General features: G+C 33.3%; 2 protein-coding genes and 1 long non-coding RNA gene across 3 annotated transcripts; 1 reads left to right on the forward strand and 2 right to left on the reverse strand.

Annotated features, from left to right (window-relative positions):
- Positions 1 to 496: 496 nt before the first annotated feature.
- On the reverse strand, positions 497 to 7,572 carry LOC126867688 (survival motor neuron protein-like). Its single transcript, XM_050622499.1, has 7 exons — positions 7,095 to 7,572; positions 6,723 to 6,905; positions 6,503 to 6,597; positions 1,602 to 1,624; positions 917 to 1,214; positions 742 to 821; positions 497 to 673 (listed from the first exon to the last, which is right to left on the reverse strand). Exons 1-7 carry the CDS (start codon positions 7,137 to 7,139, stop codon positions 615 to 617), a joined length of 783 nt encoding a protein of 260 aa, XP_050478456.1. The 5' UTR covers positions 7,140 to 7,572; the 3' UTR covers positions 497 to 614.
- A 1,242-nt stretch (positions 7,573 to 8,814) lies between these two features.
- LOC126867687 (adrenodoxin-like protein 2, mitochondrial) lies at positions 8,815 to 9,948 on the forward strand. Its single transcript, XM_050622498.1, has 3 exons — positions 8,815 to 8,951; positions 9,116 to 9,266; positions 9,616 to 9,948. Exons 1-3 carry the CDS (start codon positions 8,906 to 8,908, stop codon positions 9,704 to 9,706), a joined length of 288 nt encoding a protein of 95 aa, XP_050478455.1. The 5' UTR covers positions 8,815 to 8,905; the 3' UTR covers positions 9,707 to 9,948.
- Positions 9,949 to 12,160: 2,212 nt separating this feature from the next.
- Positions 12,161 to 14,617, reverse strand: LOC126867693 (uncharacterized). Its single transcript, XR_007690392.1, has 2 exons — positions 14,318 to 14,617; positions 12,161 to 13,254 (listed from the first exon to the last, which is right to left on the reverse strand). It is a non-coding gene; the product is annotated as an uncharacterized LOC126867693 (long non-coding RNA).
- Between the last annotated feature and the right edge of the window lie 7,504 nt (positions 14,618 to 22,121).

Here is a 22,121-nt window from a genome sequence, read left to right on the forward strand (position 1 = left end):
ATACGTTAAATTCATTATTCGTAAGACATATTATTCGTTCCTCTTATTGTTCGTTAAACTTATTAATCTTTAATCTAATTATTAGTTAAACTTATCATTTGTTAATCTTATTATTTATTAAACTCATTATTCATAATATTTCGTAAAATCTTTTTTATTCGCGTAAATATATTCTGTTTCGTAAAACAATGGCTAATTATTCGTTCCTCTTATTGTTCGTTAAACTTATTAATCTTTAATCTAATTATTAGTTAAACTTATCGTTTGTTAATCTTATTATTTATTAAACTCATTATTCATAATATTTTGTAAAATCTTGTTTATTCGCGTAAATATATTCTCTGTTTCGTAAAACAGTGGCTAATTCAAACGAAGGATCATTACGCGCCTTAAATCCTAATGATAACCCGACATATATATGTGAGTGTATTTTATCAAAAATATGTTTTTTATGTTTTCTTATCTTAGTAATTATTTTTAAAAAAGTCTTAAAGTCTTATATGAAAATAAAGCTGTTCTTTATTTCAAATAATTGAAGTAAATAAATATAATGAGTTTTATATTTTATTATATCTTATATTATTGTTATATTGTTATTGAAAAAATTGATATAATCAACAGTTCTTCCTGTTCTCTTGATTGTTTCTTGCTTGTTTCAAACCATGATAATAACCTACAAAAGAAATAACATAGTCCATTGAAAATTTAATATACAATAAAATACTTATATGAAATAATTACCTGTGTAATATACCATGTAACCACTAATATACCATGACATCAACATGCTTGAAAGTGCGTCTGTATCATTATCTGATAATCTAGTACATTTTATTAAAATTTCGTATTTTTTTTCCAAATAAAATGTTAAACTTATTCCAAATTACTTATTAATATTAGAAGTATTCAGCATTACTTGGCCATTAATTGTGGTGGTAAAGGAGATGCAGGTGGCATTATATCAGTCATCGAATTGAAAGATGGTCCCGGTATGAAGTGATGTTTATACGCATTTGCTTCTTCAGAGTCACAATCCATTTTTTCTACATTATATTTTTTCGAATTTACATTTGTAGAAAAATTAGTCTCACAAGTCTCATCGTTCTCTTCATTGAATTTCTCTTCCAAAGCTTTCTTTTGTTGTGCTATTTGACTTTGCAAACCTTCTGATTCTAAAAGAGAACTCAATTCGACTTTCTCTGTATTACCATAGCCTAAACACAGAGTAAAAGAAATTTTTGTCATTTAATAGAATGACTGAGTGCCATTCGGTTACTGTCCTTACAGGCAATGTATTAGAATTTCCCGTGCATAAATGTATATGTATAAATGTTTGCCTTGATATATGTAGTAATAATCACTCGTCTAATGAGGAGAATTATATTCCAAGCAGCTAATAATGAACAATAAGTAACATGCATGTTTATGGTTCATGACCCTATATCCCACGGGTCTCCCCATAGACATTGACAGGTACTCCTGCCCAGTTAAGGACCTGCTGAATGACACTGTGATAGACTATGCGAAAGCCTTTACTTCATATATATATGTATTTTTAGTACATTTCTTAATTGACATAACCATCATGCTAAAGGTATTACCTACAAATTTTACAACACACGTGCTGTTGAGGTTATTCGGTGTGTAAACAGAGAAAACACGTGGATAAATTGTAAGGTAGAAAATATATTTAAATAGAAGTGTAATAAATAAAAGTACAATTTGAGCTGGTCCAGATCCGCACGCTAGCTGTGTTACCTAATAACTGGAAAAACCCCGAAGCCAACGTCGCCTGTCTACTGTTTATGGCCTGACTTCGTCGCAGTCTTTTGTCTACACGCTATCGATGGCTTCAGTGCTTGAGAAAACTAAAAAAGACCAGATGTAGAGTTTTCTTAGAAGTGGTAACCACTTCAACACCCTCCCTAAAACTCTACATCCCTACAAACAATTATCTCAAATTTACAAATTATCTCTTAATATTTTCTAACTCTTGTCGTAAATATCTGAAAATTAATTTGTCAATGCCTTCTCAAGTACATTTGCCAGCCGCCTTTCTCTTTTCCATACAAATTAATTTATTACACACAAAAAAAAAACTAGAAGACTAAACAGATCATGTAGAGTTTTTCCTCTTTTTTTTTTGAGAAGCAATAATCACTTCGACACCCTCCCTAAAAACTCTACATGTTTACAAACAATTACCTCTTAATATCTTTTTTACTTTTCAAACCTAACTTTTTCCTTAAATATTCAAATCTCGGTTTTGGCAACGCCTTTGTACATATATCTGCCAATTGCTCTTCGCTTGTTACATACGTTATATCAATTTCGCCTCTATTGTATAAATCTCGCAAGAAATGATATCTTACGTCAATATGCTTACTTCTTTGATGGAATTCTGGATTCTTAATTAATTTCACGGCACTAGTGTTGTCTACACATAGCATATACTTAAGGATCTCTAATTTACATTCAAGAAATATTTTCTTTAACCACATAATTTCTTTCGCTCCTGAGGCTGCACTGACATATTCAACTTCGGTCGTAGATAGAGCTATACATTGTTGTCGCTTACATTGCCATGTGATGGCCGCATTCGCATACTTACATACAACGCCTGATGTCGACTTTCTTGCTTCTTTGTCGCCTGCATAGTCAGCGTCACTAAAGGTTTCGAGACTGCCTGCTTTTGTATATAAGAGTCCCATGTCTGCGGTCCCTTTTATGTAGCGCAAAATTCGTTTGACTAATTTCCATTGATACTGGTTTGGATTCTCTAAGTGTCTCGCCGCTATATTTATTGCAAAACTAATATCTGGCCTACTTACGGTTTGTAAAAACATTAAGTTCCCTACAGCTTCTCTGTATGGTGCGTTACAATAATTATCGCCTATGTTACTTTCGTTCCAATTAGTCTCGATAGGTGTAGAAACACTGTTTGCCTCATTCATATTAAATTTTTCCAATATGTTTTCGATATACCTACTCTGATGAATGAATATTGAACCATCTTCTAATCTGTTAATTTCAAGTCCAAGAAAACTCTTTACTTCTTTCGAACTCGTAATTTTGAATTCTTTATTTAAATCATCGAAGAATTTATCAATTAAAGATTCGTCTGAAGCTGCTACCAGTCCATCGTCTACGTATATGGTCATCAACATTAATTTGTCGTCTTCTGTATAAATATAAAAACAAGGATCTGCGTTACTCTGATAAAATTTTAAGTTCGAGATAAATTTTGTGAAACGTTCCGTCCAACATCTTGGAGACTGCTTTAAGTCATATAGGCTTTTTAGCAATTTACAAACCCGATTTGTACCATCATCATAACCTTTAGGTTGTTTCATATAAATATCTTCTTTCAGACTTCCATATAAGAATGCGGTTTTAATGTCGAACTGTCCGAGGTGTAAATTATTTTTGGCTGCAATACTGAGCATTAATCTAATTGTGTCAAACCGAGCAACGGGACTATATGTTTCCTTATAATCTATGCCTTCTTTCTGTGAACACCCTTTTATTACAAGTCGCGCTTTGTATCGTTCCGAGTTGTCCGGATTTAGCTTTATCGTTAAAACCCACCTATTGCTAAGTACCTTCTGATCTTTAGGTTTTTCTACAAGTATCCACGTCTTATTTTCATGGTGCGATTTCATTTCATCATTCATAGCTGTTTCCCATAACTCTTTCTTTTCGGATCTCATCGCTTCGTTAAAATCCACCGGTAATTTTTCCGCTACGTACGTTACTGGGTTACCATAAAAATCGGTTCGTTTGATCTTATCTCTATCTCTCAATTGTCTCACATTGTCGCTAGTTCCATGAGGTTGTTTTTCATGTTCACTCTCTGCACTTTCATACGTACATGCTCTATTGCTCTGCGCACTCACATCTTCGCGCTCGACAATTTTCGGTAAACTTAATTTTACGAATTTCGCATTTTCTAGTTCAGGTTTAAATATTACGTCACGGCTTAATATTACATTTTTTACTGTTGGCACGTACACTCGATACCCTCGTCCGTCATCTAAATAGCCTACCAAATATCCTTTGTTAGCCTTTTTGTCAAGTTTTGTCCTTTTCTCCGCAGGTATGTGAGCAAAGCACTCAGTACCGAAAACCCTAAACTTTTCTAAATTCGGCGGTTTCCCGTACCACAGTTCATATGGTGTTTTCTTATCTTGTCTTATCGGCCCCGTCTTATTTATGACATGTACTGCTGTGTTCATGGCTTCGGCCCATAAGAACAGCGGTAGATTTGGTTTCGAATATAGCATCGACCGACCTGCCTCTACTATTATTCTATTTTCCCTTTCTGCGACACCATTCTGTTCAGGAGTGTATGGGACGTTAATCGTGTGCCTAATTCCCTGACTTCTTAAAAATTCTTTGACTTCTTTATTTTGGAATTCTTTCCCTCCATCACTATGAATTTCTTTAATTTTATCCTTAAATTGATTTTCAACTTCTAGGCAAAAGGTTTTTAGTTTTTCAATTACTTCTGACTTACGTCGTAAGAAGTAAATCTTTGTGAATTTTGAAAAATCATCTTTAAATGTCAGAAAATACAGTTTTTTGCCTAATGACTCGACTTCCATAGGTCCACATACATCCGTATAAATAATTTCGCGAGGTTTAGTCGCCCGATTGATTTTCTCGTGAAAACTCGATCTATGCTGTTTCCCGTACGCGCAACCTTCACAGAAAAAGTTATTATCCTCTACAACTTTCATATTTGAATTCTTTAAGAATTCTTTAATATGTCTGATGTTCTGATGACATAGCCGTTCGTGCCATAACTGCAATGTGTCCGCGTTTGACTCCGCTCTATTGCTAAAATTACAAACTGACGGTATGATAACTCGCATATCTACTTTATACAAATTTCCGATAACAGAACCTCTTGCTATTATTTTCTGATTTTGTAAAAATATGCAATTGGTCCCTTCCTTTGAAATACAAAAATCTATGCTCCTTCTTGCGACAGATCTAATCGAAAACAGATTTCTTTTCATACCTGGTACGTATAGAACATCGTTCATTGTACATGTTACCCATTTGCCGTCCACAAAAGTCTCTACTCTGATTTTTCCTTTGCCGCACGCATCCATGAACGCCGATCTCTACCTTCACCGTGTTATCGAATTCTTCGAAAACGCTGAACCATTCCCGTCGTCCTGTCATGTGATCCGTAGCTCCTGAGTCGATTATCCAAACATCAGGGTTTGCCGTTTGTATCGCTGAGGTACTTCCTAATAGACCAATTCCGCTGTGATCCCGATTTTGGTTTCTAGGTTCCTGGTTGTCTCTACTGTTGCTTCTTTTGTTATTTTTAAAACAGTTTTTGCTGGTGTGGCCTTTCCTTTTGCATATAAAGCATCTAAAGCAATCCTTCTTTAGATGGCCAACTTTTCCACAGTTAAAGCAACTTGGTCCTTGTTTCTCGTATTCACGTTTACTTGACTGCTTCTGCTGTTCCCTTTTATAATTATTACCTTTTGTTACCGATGTTTCCTGGTTGTCTTTCTTCCATCTAATTTCTTCCGTCATCAACCTGGTACTAAGCCTGTCTAAGGTCTTCTTTTCTTCTTCCACGGAATCCCACGCACTGTGAAAATGATCGAATTTGTTTGGTAACACCGATAAAATGCGTGTTATCAGCATTTTCTCGCCAATTTCACTCCCAAGGACTTTCATCTTCGCCGCTATGAGTTCCAACTTTGATAGGTTGTAAGAGACATTTTCAGATTCTTCCCATTTAAAATCGAAGAACTGCTTCTGGACCATATTTAAATTCTCATCCGACTTCATGTCATATACTGTATTCAGCTTTTTCCACATTTCATGTGCTGTCGTGCAACATAAAAGAAGATCCAACGGTTTCTTTCCTACTGAGATCACGATTAATTTTCTCGCTAATCGATTTGCTTTCAAAAATCTTCCACGAGCGATTTCTTTCTCCGCGCTGTTACCTGGATGACACAAATTCCCTTCACACACGTTGATCAGGTCGTCATCTTCCTCCAAAAGTGTACGCATAACAGAACGCCACTGGAGCCAATTTTCTTCGCCGCGTAACATCTCGACCTTCGCACTTGCTGATTCCATTTTAGCACTATCCCTTATTTTACTAAGCACAACACTTTAACAATTTATTCATTTCACGTTGCTACCTTGCAATTTACAGCCCTGGGCCCATTACCTGTTGAGGTTATTCGGTGTGTAAACAGAGAAAACACGTGGATAAATTGTAAGGTAGAAAATATATTTAAATAGAAGTGTAATAAGTAAAAATACAATTTGAGCTGGTCCAGATCCGCACGCTAGCTGTGTTACCTAATAACTGAAAACCCCGAAGCCAACGTCGCCTGTCTACTGTTTATGGCCTGACTTCGTCGCAGTCTTTTGTCTACGCGCTGTCGATGGCTTCAGTGCTTGAGAAAACTAAAAAAGACCAGATGTAGAGTTTTCTTAGAAGTGGTAACCACTTCAACACGTGCCATTGTTTTCGTAAATTTTTGATATTATAGCTTCATAAATTTCTCCATCCTCTGAGTATATTGCACGATAAGGTGCTCCTATGATCCATTTCTATAGAGAAAAGATGTGTATACAAATAAATATAAGTAAATAGCAAAATAAAATAATTTGCTTCTTAATCAATATATTTAATAATATTCTGTATCAAATTTGTAATATTCTATCAAAATCACAACCTTGTGTAATTTACTTGCGTGTTTAGGCTGCTTAAGATTTTGTAGGTTTTCTTTCGGTTGAGAATTTCCAACATCCATTCCCATTCGCTTGATAACTTCTTCTTTTGCTAAATTTATTGCTTTATCATATGCTTCTATTAATGCACTATCATTCCAAACATTATCATTGGCTGTGTCTGTATCCTTTTGAGATAGCAAATTATACGTTATTAATATTGATACAAGTATTTTATTATCAAACTATTGCAAATTATCATATATGTTATTTTTCAAAAATTGACTAAAAGGTAATGGATACTGTTAATTACTGTTATGCTAAGATCTTGTACTAAAATAATGTTAAAACCATTACGTTTCCATTACCATACATACGTTTCCATTTCCTCGTATAAAAAGAACATTCATATCATCTGCCATTTTAAAATAACATCATTTAAAAATTGAATTTGCTTCTGAAATATTAATTTGTCTCATTTCTTTAACTCTAACACATTGTAAACAATGATGACATTATACCAACTATAATACTAAAAATCTATTCCCCATTCATTCGAAAGATTATTTTTTGAAGCAAGATTAACATTGAATGTTCCCAAACTTCAATAACTGTATTTTACTTTCTTTACAATATCTAACAATATATTAGAATACTATAAAAAAATATTGTATGCACAAGAAACTGTTTATAGCGAAATAGCAAAAGAATTAATCACATATTATAACTAAAACGAGATTGTTAAGTAGATTATATTATACTGCATATGCGTTATTGTTTCAGCTGGTAAATATAGTTTTTATATCTGAAGATAAATAAGATTTAATTCTATAAAATTGCATAATGAATTATACATCTATCTATTACTATTCGTATTTCCCCTTAGTTGTATGTTGTCAATAGCATCAATCACGAACATATAAATAAATATAGAAGAAACCGTTCGGAAATGGAAAGGGAAAAATGAACATGGAAGACAAGAAAGTTTTCTTCAGGTTTAGCGTATGCGTGATACGCTTTGAATGTCTCAGATAAAGATAAAGATACTCTGCTCATTTCTATTTGTTCCGCAGAACGAGAAATTTGTTGTCTTTCATATTGGTTTTTACGATTCAATTTTTGGGCAGTTTTCCCTAGCGAGTGTCGGTCCCTGTTTGATATAACCAGACCGTAATTTACACAGATATGTATTATAGATATATATTTGTAAAACTAAAATCAGATGAAATAAATGTTGCCTGAGGTTTTAAACGTTTAATAAAAACAATATTTCATTTGGAAAAAATGTAAGATATGTAAAATTACACATTGATCATTTTGCTGGTCTTGTATCATAAAACGTGTGGCCCGAAGAGCACGTGTCCGGTAGAGATACGCCACTTGTGTTAGGAATCGTTTTATAACCTATCACAGTAAAGGAACGTCCCAGTATAGCAGCCGAAGAATGCCGTGGAAGTTTTTGTACAAAGTACAATTGATCTACAATTGATATTTTCCGCAATACTTATCTGGTGTTCGGTCAGGGTGTCCCATACTCATGATATTTATGACAGTGGAATGGCGTTAGTAAATCAATTACAAAAATTTTCGAGATCAATTCTCGGTATTGCATCAAATTATTCAAAATATACAAGCAACACAACGTTGCCCTTTTTGCAGGCAACAAGAGGAATATCAACCACGCAACCACTTTCAGAAAAACAAGAGTAAGTGATACAAATTTTCTTGTGCTTTCCTTCTTTTTTTAATAGAATTTCAGTACTTGCCTTCCAATATAAAATTGGTGTCAAAATAATAATGCTAATAATAATGTCTAAGAAATTTTTCTCTTTGTAGGAGTATAACATCTAGAAAAATAACATAGTATTAATAGAATAGTATTAATAAGAACAACATTGACAGTGAACAACTAAAAATATAACACTGTTATAAATATATGATATACGAATTTTATTTATGTATTATTAAGACAAGTATATCTTATTTTTAAATTATTTCTATTATCATAAGTGATACATATAATTAAGGTATAATTAAGAGAAGATTAATTGAAGAAACACAAAAAATAAAGAAAATAATTATATTGAGATAATTTTTATCTTTCATAAATATTATTTTCAGAGTAGATATAACGTTTGTTAAAGCAAGTGGAGAGAGAATCAAAGCAAAAGGGAAAGTTGGAGATACTATGTTAGACATAGTAGTAAATAATGAAATTGATTTAGATGGATATGGTATGTTTTAAAGAAGCATAATTTACTTAATTTAAAATAAATAATTTTGAGGTAGAAAATATTTGAAAATTTTCATTTTTATCAAGTTTAATATTCTTATTATTTTTAACTTTTGATACTTTATTATATAAGTATGTTGTAATCTTAAAATATAATTGATATAGGTGCTTGTGAAGGAACATTAACTTGTAGTACGTGCCATTTAATATTTTCGAAAGAAGTTTATGATGCACTTCCTGACAAACCAACAGATGAAGAATTAGACATGTTGGATTTAGCATATGAATTAACAGATACGTTAGTTCATAATAATCAGTATCAAATCATTCACATTATTAATTCTATTACCTTTTAATATTTTATAAAGTGAATGTTTCTATTTAAATTTATGTAAAAACAGGTTAGTATTGGGTATTTCGAAATCTGCATCTCAATGTAGAATTTCAAATCGCTATCTCTGAATACTACGAAACTGAAATTTTAATAAATTTTCATAGTTTTTTATTTATGACCCTATAATCATTACAAATCTATGTTGGAATTAGCATATTTACAATGTTGATTTTCAAATGGATAAATAGAAATCTTATTGTGTATTAGTATTAATTTGTATAGCAATAAATATATTTATTGACATATTCAGTTATATAATATTTAATTTCAGGTCACGGCTAGGCTGTCAAATAGTAATGTCTAAGGAACTAGATGGAATTGAGGTAAGAGTTCCATCAACAATTAATGATGCAAGAGCATAACTGAAATTATCTATAGGTTTTTGAAAATTTGTATACAATGTTATACATCTCTTGTTAAAAAACCCTTGTTATAATTATTAAAATATTGGTATTAAAAAAATATAATAAAGAATCTTGTGTTTAAATGTGAAGCTTATATATATACATATGTTATAGTATAATTGCAATTTTGATATTTGTACATTGCCATTGTAAAAAGCCTATCCAATTATGAAGAAAATATATCTTTTATTTTTAATATACAGGGTGTCAATTTTAAAACGTTCATCTAAATTATTTTCGTTACTATTAAAGATAAGAAGAAATTACTAAGGAAGACTTAAATGGTTTTAAGATGTGTACTTGGTTATGATAAAAAAGACTCTTGTGGAATAAATTTTGCAACTTCTGAAAGATTAGATAAAAGCTTAGAACCTAAAAAATAATTTGAAATTAATTTCGTTTAGATATACTGTTTGATTTCTTAGCTATGGGCAAGTTTAAAAGATCATCAAACTCATGGTCAACAAAACAACAGAAATGTACATGCAATGCTTTTTCGTTTCACAACAAGTTATCTGACACTATCATCATTTTCGTGGCACATGCAACATTATCGATTCAGTATAGTAATGTTTTGGATTAAAACAAATGTCTCGACATTGGAGCAAAATATTTCAACCTTTAGGACTAAAATTAAAACTTATGAGTTTGTTTATAATTTTAATAGATTTTATTAATATTGTGTTTACTGGTTTATTAATTACAAGAAAGTTTGTAAAAGACTGAAGTTTTACGTAAAAAGTGCAAATATTCTTTCAACAAAATTAGTCAAATCACATAATTATTTATACATATTGTATATAAATAAAATATGCGGATATATTACTTTACCCTAGAATTAAAATTCAATAATATTGAAGAATCTTATTTATTCAGATTTTGTACATTATCGCTTCTAACCTCGGATAATAGAACAACAAATTAAATATTTTTAAACAAAAAACTTTGTTCCTTTGTTTGATTTCCCTTGCTCGCGTTTCTTAACTACTTAGATATAAAATACTTACGTTTTCGAAAATTCATACTTCACAAGCTACTAAACGCTTTATCTGTTCAGAATAATTTATTGTTTTCTTAACTAGGTACATACCAAATACATCTATTAAGTTGGTATTTCTCATAATTACCAGTACATAAAGCTAAAACACTTTTGTACTATGCTTGTTATACATGGATCTAACAAATAATTTAACTTGTGTATTGTCGTTTGTATATTTTGTTACGTGTAAAATATTCTATTTCTACACTACTTACAAGTTCGATAAAGTGTACATTACACATCGTGAAATTTACATATTTTCACTTGGTTACCCTGCCCAATTCGAATATAATTCAGAACGTATGTGCTATATTTATATATTCTGCATTTGTTTTGTATATTATGTACACTGATCTGATCTTTGTAAACGCGAGTTTTACGATATTAATGAGAAATTTGCCAATTTAATGGAAGTTGTTAATTTTTCCTGGCACGTTTCACGTTAGCAGACATGTTTCTTAAGTTACAGTCGAAAAGTGTTTTTATGTAAAAGAATAGGAATGATCAAGTTATTTTAAGATGACAAGATATTTCACGTCTTCTATTTAAATATAGCGTTAAATTTTAATTCCGTCAATTCGTATATACTCATACATCGAATTTCCTTTTCTCATGTCATTTCTTTTCTTTCATTTCACATTTAATTACAAAGATAAAGTGTAAGTACGTTCCTCATAAAATTAATATCAAATGTCGCAAAATATACAAAAGTAAACTAAGAAGAGGGGTACATATTATTACACAAACTGTCGTTCATATTGCATATGTACATATGCAGTATAAAAACAATACTTTTTAGTTTTTAATCTCTTGTTTAAATAATCCTAATATCTGATTCGATATAACTGCGTTTATTGGAAGTAATTAAGCTATAGCCTGCGCACAAGAGAAGAAGGAACAAACACGTATAGTATACACGCTTAAATAACAAAATTAAGTCAGTTTACGTTCAATGTGAACTTGATCAAAGTTCCAGTCTCGAATTATAGAGTTTCTTACTATCAGTTTACAAAATTCGATATTACGATTATGTACCGTATTTGAAAAACATAAAATGCTTTGTTCAATTTTAAATAAAACTAATATTTACCAAAGCGAATACGAAAAAAATGTTATCATCAAACTCAATTTTCAATTATCAAACTTAATCCAGCACAAATACAAATGTTATTCGTGCTTTTTTACTTTTACTACTTTTTAACTCTCTATAGTTCGAGATTTGAGTTCCGCTAACTTTCTTTCTACTGCGCATGCGCAACAGGAAAACTTGAATTACACGTAATAGTAAAAAATTCGAAAATCTTATCCTTTCGTGGCAGCGAAAGTAACCTAGGACTAGAGGTTCCATAACATTAATAATAATAAGGCAATAATATTAATATTAATAATAATGTAATCGAGTACTACTAACAATATTAATAATAATAATAATAGTATGGTAATGGCAAGATACACGCGGGTATAAATTAATCATTCCTTTCGTAATATCTACGACGTCTTCGGGATATTCTTTAGAAATTACTTTATTTCTGGTCAATATTCATTAACGAGCAACTTTTCTCTCTGTTTCTTATCACGATTTTTTTCACTTCATCACAATTGTACCGTTAGAAATTATTCAAAACATTGTTAAAATGTCCATGAAATATATGCAATTGCCGTATTGAATAAGCGAGTAATGAAGTTGCTGTTTCACTGAATAAAAGTGAAATCTCCAATGCGTGTGCTCAAGTATATAAGTTAAAAAAAGATTGGTACATCAATGCCTATTATTCTTAATCAATATTCATCATTTAACAATTAGGACCGAATTTTTACAAACCAACTCTAAACCACGACCCAATTTACAAATAAAAAGATCGATGTGTAAATTAACTATCAACTATTAATCTCCAATCCTATGTGAAGATATAATGTTCGGACCAAATTTCTAAACTAACGTGGACAATTCATGCGGACTATTGGTGGTTGCTGCGCTACTTAGATCCAATGTGGCAGCCGGAAGACCAGGACTGACGCTGCCGGTTGCTTCCCGTGGCAAATGCTGCGATCTATTTAGCTTATTTCCAGGACTCGGTGGCGATCTATCTGCTGGTGTATCCGGTGGTGTAACCACGTTTCTGTGTCCGCTCACGTTCAGATGATTGTGCGTCGCCGCGATCGGAGCTGGCGATGAGAGCAACAAGGGCGGTGGAGACATTGACACGTGTCGATGATGATGATGGTGATGATAGTGTTGGTACTGTGCAGCTCGGCCGTGCGTTGCGTGGCTGGTATTTAGTTGGTTCGTCACGGGCCCGACTTTCGTTGGGCAGCCAGCATGGTGGATGGTTGACGGGCTACGTAGTTGTTGTTGCTGTTGTAGCTGGTGCTGGTTCTAGTGCTGTTGCAGCTGCTGCTGACGCTGCAGCTGTACCGCCGCTTCGCACTGTTCGCGCGCTAACGCCTTCACGGCATTCGTCTTCTCCTACGAAATAAGAATGATAGGTTAGGTTGTAGTCAGGGGCCATAACAAATTAAAAAAGTTATAATATAAGAGTTTACATTTTAGTTGAAATGATTCTAGTTACGAATAAGTATTAAAGATGATTCAAATCTTTTTCGTTACCGATAACCATGGTGAAAACTCTTTTGGATTACTTTCAGCCATTGTCAATCTTATTGTCAATACTACATGCTTGAAGTAGAAGGAGGGGTACAGAGAAAAAGACTTTTTCTCAGCAAATATAATCGTTACTCAATTATTTTGTTCAACAGTTTTACAAATCTCCCAAAAATAAACGAGAATACGAAAATACACTGAATATCGCGTGTATGGTTATTTATAAAATCCCCTTGAAATAGTTGCGATCGCGGATCACATAAACAAACGAACCTGTCATTCTACAGAGTATCTTTTTCGGTGAAATTATGCAAACGTAAATGTAACTTCGGTAGAACTCCTCGAGAACTTGTAAGCTTATATCACTCTGACCCAACCAGTCCACTCTAAAGTGTATAATTTATAAAAGGGGATTATATTAATACGCGGAGGATGTGGTAGGTGGTAAGTTTTGCATATGAATGTTTGTTGATACAACGAATGATTAAATGGAGGTTTTCATGAATGTGATAAGGACTAGATCGAATGTTTTAACACTTATAACTAGAATGCGTATTTTTATACAAGTTTGTAGTTTTACGAACATAATCAAAGAAATAAAATTTTAATCGAGATTTGTTTTCTTATATACGTATATTTTAGCGCATTTTATGCATTTTGCGCCATTTGCCTACTTTTCAATTTCGCACGAACGTATAAAGATCAGCAATATAATTATAACGCTTCTTAAAAATGTGAAAAATCCTGGTTTCCTAAAAGCTTGCAATTGATTTCAGAAAAATTTTTATGAACTCTACCAGATAAATTATGGTAACTCTGAAAAACAAAATTTCACGATAAAATGATTTCCGGGTAAAATACACATAAAAGATGATTTAGACGTGTTTGAACGTGTTCGTTTTCTTTTTTAATAGCGATATGTTCTTACCCTCTGCCACACGAAGACGTTATGGACCATTGCGCATCCACAAAACACGATGCCAAGGCCTATGAAAACCGACGTAACGATTGCCAGTGTGACACCAATTACCTCTCAGAGAAAAGACATCGACTCCCGACTGTCGGACGCCAACGCCGCGACGCATCTTAGTCCCCATCAGAGATAAGGCCCCAACCCCGACTTTCGGACTCCTTGGAATCCACACCAAACCCCCCAACATCCCCAAGCCAGGGTGTATATAAGCCGAGACTTCACCCAGCCCGGGGAATTCTCGTTCTAGTTGCTGTTCTTGTACAACACCCCTTTCTCTGTTCAACGTTATTCTACTGTAAGTGCCAAAGTCATAATAAAGTTCGATAAAAGAGAATTAATAGTTGGGCTACGACTCAGCTTTCTTTTCTCTCGCAACCCAAGTATTCATTTTACGTGACACCGGCGTCGAATGAAACTGGATGAATGTATACAATATCATACCTGAAAGCATTGTTAGAGGATCATTATAACACGTATGCCATAACAAGCGGGACAAAGAATCAGCGCAAATACATATTCTCAATACATATAATTCTCGAAGCGTAAACTATATACATATGCTTTTCATTGAAATTTTCAATACTAGTCGCAAATTATTTTTCAATTAATTTATTATTTAAGTCTTTATATATCAATTCTCGACGAATAAATTACTTAAATTATAGAGAATCTATCTTCAGACAATAGAGAATTCAATATTTTTGGTCGTTAAGTAATTTACAAATTTCTAAAACGATTACGTTCGAAGTTTTGGACAGTATTTGAAGTTTCTAACATGACATTAAAAAAAATAAATAAATTTTATGATATAATTAAAAAAACATTGTAGTCTATCATAATTTCTATTCCGTCAAATTTATTAAAACGCAGTTTTCTTCTGAACAGAGCCAAAATGTCCGTCTTGAATCGAGTTCAACAGCTTAACGATCGATCGAGCGAATGATAGCTGTGTAAACTAGCATGACACAACGTAAACTTTAGATTAGATCTCGATCCATCCACCAGCCGTATTCATGCATGACATGAATATTCTGTTTCAGCTCTTTATAAATTAATCTGTTAAAACTTCCCTAAAAGACGATCGTTTTTTATTTTTCTAAGAAAAATAATGACTATTCGGCGTTAAAATTAACTTTATTTCCATTGGATTTCTAAACTGATTTCATACACTCAGAGATAGTTCACAGTATCTTTTAGATTCATGCCTGAATTCAAGAAAAATTAAACGTATAACTTATGTACTAGTATCTTTCAAAAGGTTAAAGTTGACAGAATTGAAGGAATTGGTTCTTACCAGTTAGAAAGACGGGAATGCTAATGAAAAACCCTCCGACAGCACATATCCGGCTGATGGATGATTTTTGCAGGTACTTGTTACTCTTGAAACAGACAAAATTTGAAGTGAAAGTCAGTTTCACGATTCTATGATAATTGAGCGAAATATAAATGTTAAGAAAATTCGAGGATTTGGAAATACAAATTATTGACTATATTTCCCACACAACAGTTATACATCTATATTACTCTCTGAAGAACGTCTTGCACGCACGCTGGTCGCCAACCGAGTATCCTAGATTCTTCTAACATCTGGCAACAGTCTTTTGTCTCCACTAAGTCCTTGACGCCCTCTAACCCTTACACACACACTCTCATGTACAGTGTAAATGTATCACTTCCCTAACACGCCTCCTTACATTTATACTGTACACTTAATTTTATTTACATACTTGTCGAATTAACAAAATATTTAACATTTATCGCTTTATTTACATTTCTCTTATTTTACATTCATCCATGACCTAAACCTTTCAAATTTCTCTCTACACAGTTCCTTCGTAAAAATATCCGCAGTGTTTTCTTCTGTACTTACTTTTATTATGTTTATCTTATTTTCCTTTACGTACTCGTGAACGTAGTGGTAATGAACTTCGATGTGTTTAGAATTTTTTGTAAAAGTTCCGTATTTTGCTATACTCATTACTCCAGAGTTATCCTCATAGATTTTTACAGGGTTATCGTCTACATTTACATCGAAGATTTTCATTAGTTCTCTGATAGTCATTACTTCGCTCACCGCTTCCGATAGAGCTACATACTCTGCATACGTCGAGGCTTTTGTCACACACCTTTGTTTTTTAGACTTCCATCCAATTACATTTCCATACAATCTAATTACATACCCAGAAGTCGATTTCCTATCTATATGATCTCCTGCCCAATCAGCGTCCACATAACAATCTATCGTTTCGCACTTTTCATTTCTTTTATAATGTAGCCCTAAATCTCTGGTCCGGTACAAATATTTCAATATTCGCAAGGCATATTTAAAATGTGTCTCGTTACAACAATCTTGAAATCTACTCAGATAATTCACACTATAACTTATATCGGGTCTGGTATTTACACTAATAAACAGCAATGCGCAAATTAAATTCTTGTATCCAATGTCCTCTCTATTTATCTCAGCTTTTTCAATTTTTAAGTTGGTCTCCATAGGTGTACAGTACAATTTGCTGTTATGTAATTTATATTTGTTTGCTAATGATTCTATGTATTTCTTTTGGCTTAATCTCATTTCATTTTTTAAATAATCATACTCTATATTTATTCCAAGATATTCTTTTACTTCACCTAAATCTTTCATTTCAAATTTATCAGTTAATAATTTTTTTTACACTTTGTATCTTCCCTTTGTTTTTACTACAAATCAACAAATCGTCTACGTATATTAACAAATAAACAACATTTTCTCCCTCTCCATAAGTATATAGGCACAGCTCTATATTGTTCTTTTTAAAACCTAATCTCGTCACATACTTATCAAAACACTCATACCAGTCCCTCGGACTTTCTTTTAACCCATAAAGCGCTTTCGATAATTTACAAACTCTATTCGTTCCGTCCGCATATCCCTTTGGTTGATTTACATATACCTCCGAGCTTACTTCACCATTTAAAAAGGCAGTTTCTACATCCATTTGCTCAATTATTACTCCATTTTGACAACAATATGATAGCAATATCTTAAAGGTCTGATTACTCGCCACTGGAGAATATATGTCATCGGCTACGTTTCTTTGTTGAAATCCCCTTACCACTAATCTAGCCTTATACCTGTCATCTGATTTTCTCGTGTAAACCCATTTTACATCTAATACTTCTTTGCCTTTTACCCTTTCTACCAATTTCCAAGTTTTATTCTTATAGAGACATTCTATTTCCTTATCCATAGCCTGTTTCCAAACTTCATTATTTTCGCAACCAATCGCCTCCTCAAATGTACGAGGGATATCTACTTTACAATAATTTGCATGAATCTCGCAAATATTTTCCTTTTCTGGATACCTTACTGGAGTTTTCTTAATACGTGTAGATCTCCTAGGAGTGTTTGAGCTTTCAATACTACTATTATTTTCATCTTTCCTACCTTCTAACTCTTCCTTATTCATACCAACCAATCTTCGCTATCATTTCTATCTGCCTCTGATGAATTTTCCTCAAAACCGATACATTTAGTGTCTGTCTCTATGACCTCTACATGTCTAGCTATTGTTATTTTCCCACCTAATAAGACTCTGTATCCTACTTCACTATATCCTAATAGAATTCCCATATCTGCCTTCTTGTCCCATTTGGAAACTCTTTTTTGTTCTGGCCTTCTTACAAAAACTTTACTTCCATATAGATGTAGATTTTTAACACTTGGTTTTTTCCCGAAGAATATTTCAAAAGGTGCCTTTCTTTCTATAGTATTCGCTAATATTCGATTTTTCAAGTATACCGCTGTACAAACTATTTCCGGCCAGTACCTTTTATGTACTTTCGCTTCCGCTAACAAGCAACGCGCCATGTCCATCACTGTTCTATTATACCTTTCCGCTGTCCCGTTTAATTCATGTACGTATGTTGGGCAATTATTTGTTCTTATACCTTTATCCCTAGCAAATTTATAAATTCGATTATTTAAATATTCTTTACCATTATCGCATCTTAATATTTTTAACCTCTTGCCCGTTAAATTTTCGGCTTCATTTACGAACTGTACGAAAGAATCAAAGACCTCATCTTTTGATTTTATACAATAGATCCTAGCTATTTTACTATAATCATCGATAAATGAAATGAAATATTTTTCTCCATTGAATCCGGTAGTCTTAAAGGGACCACATACGTCCGTATGAATAATTTCCATTATTTCCTTAGCCTTAGTTCGATTATTTTTGAAATTTAAGTTATGCATTTTGCTTTCTATACACACCCTACATTTCAAAAATTCCTTTTCAAATTCATTCGGTATGCCAGTCACTAGCTGCTCTTTACCCAAAATCTCTAAATATTTAAAATTTACGTGTCCTAGCATCCTATGCCATCTTTCCTTTTTACTCATACTACTATTTCTATACATCATTACTACGTTCGGCGCTGTTTACTAAGTGTTTCTTCCCTTTCAATATACTTTTTATTCTATATGTCCCATTCTCTTTGAACGCTACAGCTGTAAGTATATTATCCTCGTCTATTACTTTCGCAATATTTCCTTTGGAAATAACCGTATTCTTATTGTCTGTTAGTTTACCTAAACTAATCAAATTTGCGGACATTTCTTTCGCGTAAAATACTTTCCTCATGTTTATTTCATTTTGTTTTCCGAATGCTTCAAAATAACTTATAACATTCCCAACCTTTGTCGCTTTTATCGGTCTATTATCGCCTAAATATATGTTTACCGGTTCTTTTAGGTCGATAGATTTATCGAAATAATTTATATTATTAATTATGTGATCGGTACAACCGCTATCTAATAGCCACACTATTTCGTTCTTACTTATTTCATTCGTCCCACTGCTGTTTGCTGCGTGCGCCGTTGCTATCCATATACCTGCTCTTGAGTTTCCATGCTCGCCCGTGCCGGTTGTTGATTGACGATGAAAGTTTCCACGTCCTCTGCTCGTATTGCCTTTGTTCCCTCTTCCTCTGTTTCGACCACGTGTTGGCCCATGCCAATAGCCGTTACTGCTTCCCGCTTGGACGCCATTTTGACACTCTCTCGCAAAGTGTCCTAATCTTCCACATCTGAAGCATCCTTCCTTTTTTGCAGAAAAGGCGTTGGTTTGCCTTTCTCCTCGATTGGATTTATTTTTCTTCTCTGCTATCTCTATTTTATTTTTCACATACGCTACCGTTTGATTCTCTTCTTTCAATGCGTCTATTATGTCCGCTATGTAGCTGTATTCTTCGGGTAACGTATTCAGCATGTAATTCAGCTTTTTCCTCTCACTTACTTGTGCGCCCGCACTTTTTAATTCATTGATTAATTTTTCGAAATCGTTAAAGAATGATGCTGAATCACTGTAGTTCTCCAGTCTTATGTTTTCCAATCTCCTTCTGCATACGATCTGCAGTGCCGTCGACTCTTTCAAGTACATTTCATCGAACCTTTTTATTATATCATACGCCGTTTTTCCTTCCCTAACATACTCCAATTGTCTGTTCGATATTGCACTATAAATTATATTAATCGCCTTCAAATCCTTTTTGTCCCAGTCTTCATCGTCTCTTTCGTTCTTCATTCTAGTTGTAACAACCTCGCATTCCTTATATTTGAAAAACATCGTGATTCTTTGCTTCCACATTCCATAATCCTCACCATCGAATATAGGTATTATGATTTCCGATCTCTCCATTTTAATTGATTCTTCTTTTTTTCTTTTCTTACTCAAGCATTCCCACGTGCTCGAAGTATATTTTTTCCTCTGAAAGTTTTTTTTTTCTTTACTGAAAACTCACTCGCAAGATCGTAACCACGCACTAAATATCTTGCAAAACTAGTAACCACGCTCTGCTACCATGTTAAGGAAATTCGAGGATTTGGGAATACAAATTATTGACTATATTTCCCACACAACAGTTATACATCTATATTACTCTCTGAAGAACGTCTTGCACGCACGCTGGTCGCCAACCGACTATCCTAGATTCTTCTAACATCTGGCAACAGTCTTTTGTCTCCACTAAGTCCTTGACGCCCTCTAACCCTTACACACACACTCTCATGTACAGTGTAAATGTATCACTTCCCTAACAATAAAGGAACCAGTTTTTTGTTTAACAGCCAAGAATCTTTCAAAAATTCTACTGTAATTGATACTTCAAATATATTTAGTCAGACAAAGGATAATCATAATCGGAACGTTAATCTTAACTTTGATTCAAGGATCAAACAGTATCATTATACATATAAACGTAAACATAAAGTCTATCCACATTATTGTTATTATTATTATTATTGTTATTATATGTTATTCTATAATTGATTTTTATTTCTTTATTATCAATATTATTCTATTTTCTATAATGATTCAATTATAGATCTTATTTTTTGTCAATTATATTTCACTGAAAAGATCACTTTGAAAATAATCTAATAGTAAAAAATGAAAAATAATCTTTTTCTACCTTGTCTTCATTTTTTACAAACTCTGTCCACCGCCGTAAACCTATTAAACGCATGAAACGACAAAGCAAAGCTGCTTCACATAATTCCCCGCTCACGCAGTGTCAATCAGCTCACGACCGCAAACGATACTGCTAATTTCCAGCGACCACGAACGATTTCACCGTAATTGCCGGTGTGAAATTTACCAATACGTGCTCGAATTGGTCAATAATGGATAGAGCGCTCTTGCACACACTAATCTACCAACAAATAATATTGACTCAATTGAACAACAGCGCCTAGATTAACGGACAAACCGCATGTTCCAAACAGATTTACAATCACGGCAGAAAATACATGCCGTTATAGATGTTTCCTGGTCAAGATTAATTTCCACGCGTTAAGAACATTGTAACCGGAATCTAGGAAGAACTAGCACTTCTTGGAATAATACTATTGTGTCCTCGATGAATGTCTCTCCGCAATGCCCTCGAGTGAGTTGTTTTTGTCTTTGGTCGTACGACGTCCGGGATGAGAATTCGGGGAACGGTTTTGCGCTGCTTTAATACTCGCACAACCATCCATCCATGGGACTGCATCTTTTTAGGAGGACCAGTGATTAATCTTTTCCCACTCATTTTCATCTCTAATTTCTCATGAGGCTAAGATTCCTGCATCTTTTATCATAATAATTTATTAATACTATTAATAAATTGAGACAATTTTACACGTCGTATTTTGCGTTATAAGATGACTTGTAATTTGTAAAATTTACCTGTAAAATTCCTTTGTTTGTTTTACCAAAGCAATAGTTGGCATTTCTATACGACAATAAGAATTTGTTAATACTAATAATTTGTAAGGTTATCAGGTTATCATTCTTCTAATGGATAGTATATTATTGAAACTTTTTTAATATTGAAACGCGATATTTTTTTGGAGAAGAAGTGCATACTAGTAAAGAGTTGAATTCTACGGACGTAAAAAGTGGACATAACATTTTCTGTACATGGAGTCGCCTGGCCTAAACATTTTATGATTTCCGGGCAAAATACAGACGAATCCAGCGCTGATTTTAAAGCAGCTTCATCCAAATAAGCCACAATAAGAAATTCCCACGAAACAGTTGCGTTCATCCCCTTTCGAGGTCGCCGACCTCTTTGAATGCGTTTCAAGAGCGTCGTACCAATGAAACTTCGAGTTCTAAACTAATTTCTCAGCCTTTTGCGTTAAATTTAACCTTCCGCGTTAGTGTATTTCGGACGAGTTCCTATTTTACGCTTTCGTCGACTTCACCAACGTAACATGCAGCATCCGCAAGTA

Source organism: Bombus huntii, chromosome 7, assembly GCF_024542735.1.
Source record: "Bombus huntii isolate Logan2020A chromosome 7, iyBomHunt1.1, whole genome shotgun sequence".
Taxonomy (NCBI): domain Eukaryota; kingdom Metazoa; phylum Arthropoda; class Insecta; order Hymenoptera; family Apidae; genus Bombus; species Bombus huntii.

Excerpts from the sequence above, each read along its gene's own strand:
- LOC126867688 (XM_050622499.1), bottom strand. The coding sequence starts at position 7,139 with ATGGCAGATGATATGAATGTTCTTTTTATACGAGGAAATGGAAAC. Across the intron at positions 6,906-7,094 it reads TTATACGAGGAAATGGAAAC|GATACAGACACAGCCAATGA; the intron begins GTATGTATGGTA and ends CTATCTCAAAAG. Across the intron at positions 674-741 it reads TTACATGGTATATTACACAG|GTTATTATCATGGTTTGAAA; the intron begins GTAATTATTTCA and ends TTTCTTTTGTAG.
- LOC126867687 (XM_050622498.1), top strand. The coding sequence starts at position 8,906 with ATGTTAGACATAGTAGTAAATAATGAAATTGATTTAGATGGATATG. Across the intron at positions 8,952-9,115 it reads AATTGATTTAGATGGATATG|GTGCTTGTGAAGGAACATTA; the intron begins GTATGTTTTAAA and ends TAATTGATATAG. Across the intron at positions 9,267-9,615 it reads ACGTTAGTTCATAATAATCA|GTCACGGCTAGGCTGTCAAA; the intron begins GTATCAAATCAT and ends ATTTAATTTCAG.